This window comes from Lates calcarifer, linkage group LG11 (genome assembly GCF_001640805.2).
Source record: "Lates calcarifer isolate ASB-BC8 linkage group LG11, TLL_Latcal_v3, whole genome shotgun sequence".
NCBI classification, from domain to species: Eukaryota; Metazoa; Chordata; class Actinopteri; family Centropomidae; genus Lates; species Lates calcarifer.
Window position 1 is genome coordinate 8,187,039 of NC_066843.1, and position 9,956 is coordinate 8,196,994.

The following is a 9,956-nucleotide window of genomic DNA, read 5'->3' on the forward strand; positions in this document are numbered from 1 at the left end:
TGGATACTTGAAGAGTCACATTCAAAGCCAGCTGTTGCTGATATTTCATAATTCATTGATGATTCAAATTACCTTGAAACAGACAGAGATTTGTATCTGTTATTCATCAGGGACCATGTTATGTTTATGTTTATATGTACACAGACAGATATCAGAGGATTATGGAAGAACATGATGATTATTAGATGACTAGAGGGTATACTTTTGGGATCCTGTTGGGAAGAATAAAATAGTAAACATCCCATACTGAATAGATATTTTAGAATATTTGAGATGTAAAAACACCTGTGTTTAAAAAAGGAGGTGAGTATAAACCAAAAGATGTATCAACACCAACTCTAAATGTTTTGTAAATGTTTAATGTTGATTTGTATACTGCACTCATCTGTACTGATATATTATACAACAAAATCTGTTTTCATGGCTTCTCAAAATGTGTTTGCTCGTTAAAATTTAAGCACCAATTTTGAGGCTTCAGAGTTGCCTTTGAAGCCATCTTTCCTGTGATCTGACATAAACAGGAAGTAAGAGGAGATAGACTTCAATTTCCTCTGTATGTATAACTGTTTCTATCTTTTAACCAGGCAGATAAGTGTTTCAGCAGTAAGCAAAGCGCTATGAAACATTGCATCAGACATGAAGGTGGATAGAAAGAGAATGTTGCATAGGTTTGGCTATTACCTTATGTTTGCCCTTCACTCTAAGTTTAGTTATGACTCAGTGTTGCTATTCCTGCTAAATATGGGCTCTGACATAGTGAACATTACAAAAAAAAAAAAAAGATTTATTTGTCCTTCAGCTGTTCAAAAGTAATTCCTTTTATATTTTAAGTACAACTCAAGACCTTCACACAGAGACAAACATGAGGTACATCAGAATATTTATTTCATTTAAAGCTGCCAGGAGGGGCATGAAAAATATCAAAACACACACACACACACACAAACAAACAATTAACACACTATTAATAATGCACACAGCGAAAGACAGAAAATGTAAATACAAAAGATAAGTATTTTGACCAAACAGCATCAGTTGGAAATTACAAATGTGTAATAAACCAGAGCTTACAAAATTACTAATATTCTATTAAAAACAAATGTTATCTTTGAAAATTCAAGTTTTGAAACCTATTTAAGCTTAGCAAATAAAAAATAACTCTTTTCAAATATTTAGATAAAACATATAAAAAATGTGCAGTATGCTTAACGGAGCAGGAATGCAGTCAAATATGGATACAGACAAACCCAGCAATATATACACAAACATACATTTAATATCTTGTCTTTCTTTTTTTTGGTCATGGTAACAATTTAAATACTGTGGATAAAAGAAGTGCACACTGTGCATAAAATATCTCGCAGATTGTCTTGTTGGTTGATTTAAGTACCTGGATGACACAACAAGCTATTTTAGATGTACCTGATAAAACAGGTTTTCTTAATATTATCTATTATTTTGATATTTTGGCCCAAAATCAATAAAATAAAATAAAATAAATATTTAATTAATAAATATTTGAAGATTTTGTTTTTCTAAAATGAGTTCACCATTTGACTGATAAAACCAGTGTTTGCATGAAAGTGAAGCACATTATGGTTCATATAAATATCAAGATATTCAGTTGGTGACAAAATAACTTGTATTTTGGTAAAACTCACTTACAAATGTCATTTTCTCGTTTTAGAATAAAACCTTAGTTTATATTAAATTATAACAATCATCTGTTCAATTGGTATAGCTTAAAATTACAAAGACCAGCGCATGGTAAAGAAGGATACTATTCACAACATTTTGTGGTAAAGCAAACTGGTGCATTAGCCATAAATTGGGAATGCAGGAGTCGGTTGTATGTCTGAAATAGCAATCTTCAGGAAATAAGTCACAGTTTAGCTCCTCAGATGCGAGACTCTCCTGTGTCAGTGCTCTTGGATCCCTGAGGATGATGGAAGGGAGAGATCAGGTCAGTCACACTTTGCACTTTCACACTTTGCTTTGTTATCAAGATATAGCAAGACATAACACACTTAACTTCACACCCCCTATAATACCTTGCCAATTTCAAACCCTGGAAAAGAATTGTGTGTTTGTATTTGTAAGCTGTCAAACATTGAAGTTCCAATGATTTTATCTCATTAAGTCTCTTAAAACAGATTACAGATCAGATGTTAATCTATGGTGTTCAAATGTATATTAAATGTTTGATTTAATTTTACTGTTGCTTAGTGAGCAATGAAGGCATCTCATATTTAATAATGAGAAAATCCAATTATTTTGTATGGATAATGGGTGTTTTATGAAAATAGATATAGTGATCAAATAACAAATAAGTAACAGATATTAGACTGTAACACATTCAGTTTAGCACATGTACTATACTGCAGTTACTAGATAGTACAGTTTATTACCACTGTCATTTCACCTCAGTCAGCATCACTGCTGTGAATATAAATAACTACTTACATGTGCTTTGCTGGAGTTAGAGTAGCCAAACTCTGAGTATCTCTTCTTTTTAGGTGCACAGATTCTTGACAGGATGATCCCATATTCTTCCCTGACCTAAAATTAAAATATGAGGTCAATTACAAGCATAGACACCAGAAAAAGGAGCAAAGCTTGTTCTTGTAACCAACCTGTTTAGAAAACAGACAGTGCATGACGAAGAGCATAACCCCCTGAAGGCTGGCAAAGATGGTGAAGAAGTAAGACATGACTATAGTGTCCTCCTTAAACTGGAAACATCCAAAGATCCATGTGATGCCCAACACACACAGCTGAGCCACTGCAGTTATAATGAATGCCCTGCAGGAGGCAACAAAGATACATACGGGTCAGATCTTAGGCACTCAATCAGAGGAAAGAGACTGCTTTTTGGGGAATTACATTTTTATATCTGTCTTCCTATTGGGAGAAATTGTGATATAGAAAATACAGTTGAATCATATATTTAGATACATACAGAGCATGCCTATACAGTACCACATAAACAATATACATGAGCCTGACTGTAGCAGTTAGCTTGTGGGTAATTACGGACTTACTTTATTTTCTGACAACTGTCCAGGTCAGGGTTTAAACTTGAGAACTTCTGTGCCAATTTCCAGGCAGTGATCAGAAAGAAGAATATGTTTATCTGAAAGGAAACAAAGATGAGGTTTTAAAAAGCAATGCAGTCAGTCAATTTTAAGGATATCATTTGAGTTTCTTACTTACAATGATGATGAAACAGACAGGGCCAAAGAAACTCCAAATTAATTCCAGGTTTAACCAGCAACTGTAATGAATATTGAGTTTATTGAGCAGATTATGTCAATATAACCTGGGATTCAAGGTTGAATTAAAAATAAAACAAGATCAGCATCAGTAAAGGAAACTTACTATCTCTCAGTGCCATATCCCTTTGCATTAGTTATGGCAGAGATAGTGACAATTACAGCTGGGACACCGTAGCCACCTGCCATCATGTATAGGGTTTTGAAGTTGGTGTTAAAGACCAGGACTACCATCCTGAAGAGCTGGATGCCCTCCAGACACATCCAGCAAAATGCTGCCATGAAGAAGAAATGCAGCAGCCCAGCAACCACTGCGCAGCCAGTCTAATGCAAGGGAGGGAGATGAGGATGACAGCAGTGAAAAAAAGACAAAGGATGGTGAGAAATGGGGAGAAAGAAATAGGGAGAAACTGCTTGCTGAATTGTTATTGTTGTATACGCAAGCTGTTAGAGTATTTACCTGGTTCTCTGTGTGAGAGATGCCTACAAGGAAGATAAACGTGGCAATGAAGAGGCTGATGCAGAGGTGCAGGTGGATGGTGGTTCTTGGGCTCTTGATGGAGCGGATCAGTGAGAATGTCAGAATGCAGATGAACAGGCAAACCAGTGAAAGGGGCAGACCCACCCAGGTGATCAGCTGCAGCTCAAACTTGTTCTGTTGGGAAAGAGAGAGAGAGAGAGAGTGAGAAGGGTTACCTTACCATACACAGAAATGGACTGAAGTTTCAACTGTAAACTCTTGACTGTAAGAGTCATGATTTGCTATGTATTATCATATATGTAACTGAGAGTTTTCACCGCTATCTTATAGGTGGCCATGAGCACAGCAAAGCTGCTCAGATGGTTGCAGGAACACACAGTATATTTAGGGTTGGATGTCACCTCGCTACAGCCACGATCAGACCATGTCCCTTCATCCACCGAGGAATCCCAGAACACACATTTGTGTGTTCTATTTGACTGTAAAACACATTTATATATCAGTTTAAACAGAAATAAAGACAGTTATAGATGTAATATTTGTTTTGAATAACAATTTCACAACCTGGAACACCAAACATTAGGTGCAGTCTTTCCTCTTTACCTCTTTCAGATGGTAGAAAGTCAGGTTAATGGGTTCCTCGAGGTGGCTGGTGTTCCTGTTACTGACGGTGACAGTCACCACTTTGGAGTTGATCTCAAAACTTTGGTTATTCAGTAGTTTCATCCCACTAAAGTAGCCTGCAGACTTCTCCAGGATTTCATAAGTCAGCAAGGACAGCATTGTAAAGCCTATCACAATCACAGCAGGATGACACTGGACTAAGTGGACATTTATGACATTCAGAAGTCATCTCTGTGTTAATGAAAGTGGTTATAAATATGTTAATTAGGTATGATCATCACCAGGATAATAGGAGGGATGTCCTGCAGCTGTTTCCCACTGAATGTCTGCCTTAGCGTGCTTAGATGATATGTTCACAGGTCCCTGGGGTAAATGAGCCCCCATATGTACCCGCAGATCAACCTCTGGAACCAGATACAGATAAGTTTTTTTAGTTTAGCAAAAGAGAAAAAAACTGAAATGTACATTCAAGTGCTTAATTATAAATTTCAATTTAACCTGTGAATTTGGAACGTTTTTTTGTCCCTGGGGTCTTTATGAAAGGTCCTATTAGCCTCAGAGCGATCTCCACTACATTCAGAAGGGTGGAGACTTTCCTGTTACTACTGAAGGCTCCACAGGACGAGAGATCGTCAATCATAAATAACAGTCTCTACAGCCACAGGAGGGGAGGGAGAGAGGGAGAAACATAAGCATGCACAGGGAGAAACAGGAGACAGAGTCAGACTGAGTCAGACTGTCAGGCTACATACCACCTCAGGTCAACATAAACAGTCTACAAGGTTGTGCACAGACATTAAAACACCATGTGAAAATGCTTGAAGGTTCTGCTGTACAAGATTTTATCTGATACAATTGCATTCATGTAATAATAATAATAACAATAACAATAACAATAACAATGATAATAATAATAACAATGATGATAATAATAATAATAATAATACAGATGTACCTCCAGTAGGTCCTCCCCTTTAAGCACTGTTTGGTTCTGTTTGAGCCTCAAACAGCTCTTCTTCAGCTGTGTCATGACATCATGTGAAACAGGAAATTTCTAGAAGAGTGATTTAGGAAGAACAAGACACAAGTATGAGACAACAGACATTTCAAATGTATGTTCAACTATCTGGTGAACAGTGATAAAACCGTTTTTGGTGTGGGGTTACCTCTGTCAGAGTGAGCATATCTTCGAATCCATCACACTTTATCACTGGAGAAACAGGAAGAATGATTCACTGAATGTACTTGCTGATGACCATGGCATTCATATTAGGAAGATACCTGTACTTATGAAAATGTTCTCTCCATATATTTACTGAACAGACAGTGGTACAGTAATGGATGTTGGAAAAAATAATAAAAGTATTTTGCAGCATCGTGTCATAGCTCTTACCTTCACATTGCTCCTGATTCCCAGTGAAGTTTGATTTGCCAGATTCAGTCCAAAGCCAGGATTGCAGACACATCTATAATGGCCTGGTGTGTTGATGCATTTTGCATTCTGACCACAGACATTTTCCTCTTTATCTCTACATTCGTCTATGTCTATATGAGCAGAAAGAGGACACTAACGTCATGGTTTTTTTTTTTTGAAACAGCATATATCACATCACTGTACAAACACCAAGACTTGTTTAGTTATTATATAAAGAAATGTAAGTCTCAGATTAACTTGAAAAACTAATTAAATAAATAATAAAAGTATTTTGCAGTATCGTGTCATAGCTCTTACCTTCACATTGCTCCTGATTCCCAGTGAAGTTTGATTTGCCAGATTTCAGTCCAAAGCCAGGATTGCAGACACATCTATAATGGCCTGGTGTGTTGATGCATTTTGCATTCTGACCACAGACATTTTCCTCTTTATCTCTACATTCGTCTATGTCTATATGAGGAGAAAGAGGACACTAACGTCATGGTTTGTTTGTTTTTGAAACAGCCATATATCACATCACTGTACAAACACCAAGACTTGTTTAGTTATTATATAAAGAAATGTAAGTCTCAGATTAACTTGAAAAACTAATTAAATAAATAATAAAAGTATTTTGCAGCATCGTGTCATAGCCTTTACCTTCACATTGCTCCTGATTCCCAGTGAAGTTTGATTTGCCAGATTTCAGTCCAAAGCCAAGATTGCAGACACATCTATAATGGCCTGGTGTGTTGATGCATTTTACATTCTGACCACAGACATTTTCCTCTTTATCTCCACATTCGTCTATGTCTATATGAGGAGAAGGAGGACACTAACATCATGTCACTGCAGTGAATGGTGAGAACATTTATACATACTGTTTATGCCCTTCATATAACTAACCCCAGTATTTTATTATAGTGAGTTTATTGATAAGCATCTTACCTGTACATGTAACATTGTCATTTCCATGAAACTCTTTCACTCCAGTAGAGGAGATGAATCCATCACGACAAGTGCAGGAATAACTTGAAATTTTGTTGTTACATATGGTGTTAGCTCCACAGATGTTGTCCACGTCACATTCATTGATATCTTAAAGCAAAATATAAAGACAGAATTTCCATATTCATATCATATATTCATAACTGATGGAGATAAACTTTTATAAAATATTGATTCAAAATTGATATAATATACAAGATGATTTACCTCTACATGTTTGTCCAGCTGAAGAACTCTCAGTTTGTGATTGAAAACCATCTTTACATTTGCAGATGAAGCTGCCATTGGTGTTTATGCAGTCCATATCCTTTTGACATGGAGGAGTATCCCCCTTATCAACTTCACATTCATCATAATCTTAATCAAGCAAACAGGAATATGAAAAAGATGGATGCCACATAAATAAGTGCTTGAATAAATAAATAAACAAATAAATATATGTGTGTGTGTGCGCATATGTGTTTGAAGATACATTTATTTTTCATACCAATGCAGCCCTGTTTCCTTTTATATACGAATCCGTTGGGACAGTCAGAGGCCAGTGACAGGACCATGAGAGAGAGGCATAGAGCTGAAAAAGCAAGCAGGCAACTGTCAGTCTGCAGTTCATCACCTTTGACCATTAATGCAACATCTGCTACACTTGTACCCATACCTAATCCACACTAACTCTTTCTTTAAAAATCATTCTAGTGTAGTTACACAGATGTTAAAGGATCAGTTTGATCACATAAATAACCCCAGAAATGTCCTCATTCTCTTCTCTCATTTCCTCAGATTGTTTCAACAGCATCTGCAACATAATTCTAAATGAACAACACATGGGTGTCTGGAGAACCCTGCTTCCTATGAGTGAGGAAACGTCAGTTGGCATGGTGCAAGCACAAAATAGTGTTACATCCTCTGCAGTGAGAGTATAATGTCAGTGCTCTGTGGTTGCCTAATGATGACTTCAGTCTATATTATATGTATGTATGTATGTATGTATGTATGTATATATATATATATATATATATATATGTGTATATGTGTGTGTGTGTGTGTGTTGAATTAAAAACAACAAAGAAATTGTTAATTAAAGAGGCATACGGTATTTCCACTCATCTCTGAGCCATGCAGATAATTCTTATTTTATTTCTCGATGTTTGCTGCTCAGGTATCTGCTGTCAAACTAGTTCGATAGAAATGCGATAGATACGGTTGATACTTGATAATATAGCATATTTTTGGTGACCACTTAATGACATATGGAGACTTATGTAAATTATGTAATGCAGAACTAAAGAAATTATGAATTGACATATTTTTTTCTCTCTCTGAAATCATGATACAGAGAAAGATTATCTTCATGACTGCAGACAGGAAAACATTTTAAAAAATGTCTTTTTAAGGTTAAGTCAAGTCAAGTCAGTTTTATTTATATAGCGCCAATTCACAACAGACCTTGAGGCACTCTTGAGGCACTGTACATATAGAGCAGGTCTAGACTACTCTTTATATTTACAGAGAGAGATCCAACAGATCCCAGATCAAGGTTGTAGTCATGACATCAGGAAATGTTTCAGCAAACTGCAGTGCTGTTAATTTGTAACATGGCAACACACAGTGTTTCTTCCTCCGAGGGCAGATGTGGGTGACTGCAGTCAGTGTCAGGCGACAAAGTAACGTGGATGCTGTGTGATGAGCTCATAGTGTATAAATATCACTTTAAAAGCAGAGGAACAGAGGTCCTCTGTGCAGTGGGGCCCAGATAGTGGGTTGTTTGAAGAAAAGCTGCTGTGCTCAGCATCACTCTCCTTCATTTTCTCTAAATTTAATTGGGGTCTTTCCCACACTCAGAGTTCAGGCTCTGACTGCCTCAGAGAACCTCGCATTAAGAACTATGACAGTGTTCAGTTTCGCAACATTAGTATTTCATCTGCGAGATTTTGGATAAGGCTGCTGGCAGATTTCATCTCAGTGGAAAGTTACTAAACAAAGTAATAAAACATGGAATTTAGATTAAGATGTTGTTATATAAAACTGGCTTGACCTGACTATTAAAGTGTCATCTCAGATTTAATACAGAAACATACACAGAAATAAGTTTGTAGGCTACTGCAGCTATTTGTTTTCCGTACGAAGAGCACAGAACACTTTTAAACTTTATTGAAACAGATGATTTTCCATTCTCACTACTGTGCTAATAGATGACAGATGTGACTCACCCAATATCAGGAGGTTCCACCTGCCCACCATGGTAAAGAGAGAAACACTGCCCAGATCAGTATAGGGATCGTTAAGACAACCAGAACATAAACCTAGGAACTCTCCACAGCCAGATCAGCCTCTTCTCTTTGCCTCAGTTGTTCCAGTTCCTTAATAAAAATAAATGGGAAAAAAAAACAACATCACCCAGTCAAGTTACTGGGTGTGGTAAAAGTGGTGACACTATATACTGATACCCGCAAATAAAATGGATAGATGTAAAAATCAGTAGTCTCTTATGTCATACAACAAACTCTCTGTTTCCACCTCCCCTCTGAATCTTGATCTGCTCTCACTGCTGAGGTGTCATACTGTGATTACTAGATATTTTGGGGGGAGGGGTCTCAGACTCTGAATTACGCCCACAGAGGTTACACAGTTACACAGCAGTCAGGCGGGGGTTACAGCCAGGCATTACTTTTCAGGAACTCTGCCTGAAAAGTAACTCTTTCATGCCATGTGTTTTGCAAAGCTAATTTATGTCTCTTTCTCCATTTCATTATTCTGTAACTTTCCACTCTGTTGGACTCTGTGTGAGGAGATAAAGAGGGGGTCAAGAGGAGTTTAGACTGTACGAATGGTCATTGTCTTACAAAATCCTGCTGACTGGTATACCCTCCCATTGGCAGAGTGTTAGCTAACTATGGCGATGACATATATATGGCTTTTTCCTCTGACTGCATCAGTATCAGACAATGAAACAATGGTAACAATATTGAGCTTCATTTGGAAAGAAGTAAATGAGAACAGAGACAGAAACACAACAGTGGGGTGTAAATATATGCATTTCCCCATTCACAAAAAACAGATGTACTGTATTTCTATTCAGTGAAAATACAGATGATGATTTATTATTCTACATCATAAGTTTTTTGCCAAATCAATGCAATGTATGTAGGAGGAAATACAG

General features: G+C 36.9%; 1 protein-coding gene across 5 annotated transcripts; it reads right to left on the bottom strand.

Annotated features, from left to right (window-relative positions):
* Positions 1–863: 863 nt before the first annotated feature.
* Positions 864–9,367, bottom strand: LOC108902734 (adhesion G protein-coupled receptor E5). Of its 5 annotated transcripts, none has more exons than XM_051073987.1 (20): positions 9,294–9,367; positions 9,007–9,156; positions 7,287–7,370; positions 7,007–7,156; positions 6,740–6,889; positions 6,452–6,604; positions 6,110–6,262; positions 5,544–5,587; positions 5,333–5,431; positions 4,876–5,029; positions 4,659–4,781; positions 4,357–4,544; positions 4,071–4,232; positions 3,733–3,927; positions 3,379–3,596; positions 3,214–3,274; positions 3,042–3,133; positions 2,634–2,802; positions 2,464–2,559; positions 864–1,936 (listed from the first exon to the last, which is right to left on the bottom strand). In XM_051073987.1, the coding sequence occupies exons 2-20, from the start codon at positions 9,035–9,037 to the stop codon at positions 1,898–1,900; spliced, it is 2,361 nt and encodes a 786-aa protein (XP_050929944.1). In that variant the 5' UTR covers positions 9,038–9,156; positions 9,294–9,367; the 3' UTR covers positions 864–1,897. The 5 variants fall into 5 exon arrangements, with proteins under 5 accessions (XP_050929944.1, XP_050929945.1, XP_050929947.1 ...); XM_051073988.1 differs by adding an exon at positions 5,771–5,813 and having other exon boundaries at positions 6,159–6,262; positions 9,007–9,354; XM_051073990.1 differs by lacking the exon at positions 6,452–6,604 and adding an exon at positions 5,771–5,813 and having other exon boundaries at positions 6,159–6,262; positions 9,007–9,355.
* Positions 9,368–9,956: the final 589 nt, after the last annotated feature.

Coding starts and splice junctions, on each gene's coding strand:
- LOC108902734 (XM_051073987.1), bottom strand. CDS start 9,037: ATGGTGGGCAGGTGGAACCTCCTGATATTGG. Junction 6,263..6,451: donor GAATCAGGAGCAATGTGAAG/GTAAAGGCTATG, acceptor CTCCTCATATAG/ACATAGACGAATGTAGAGAT. Junction 3,928..4,070: donor TGGCCACCTATAAGATAGCG/GTGAAAACTCTC, acceptor CTTTCCCAACAG/AACAAGTTTGAGCTGCAGCT.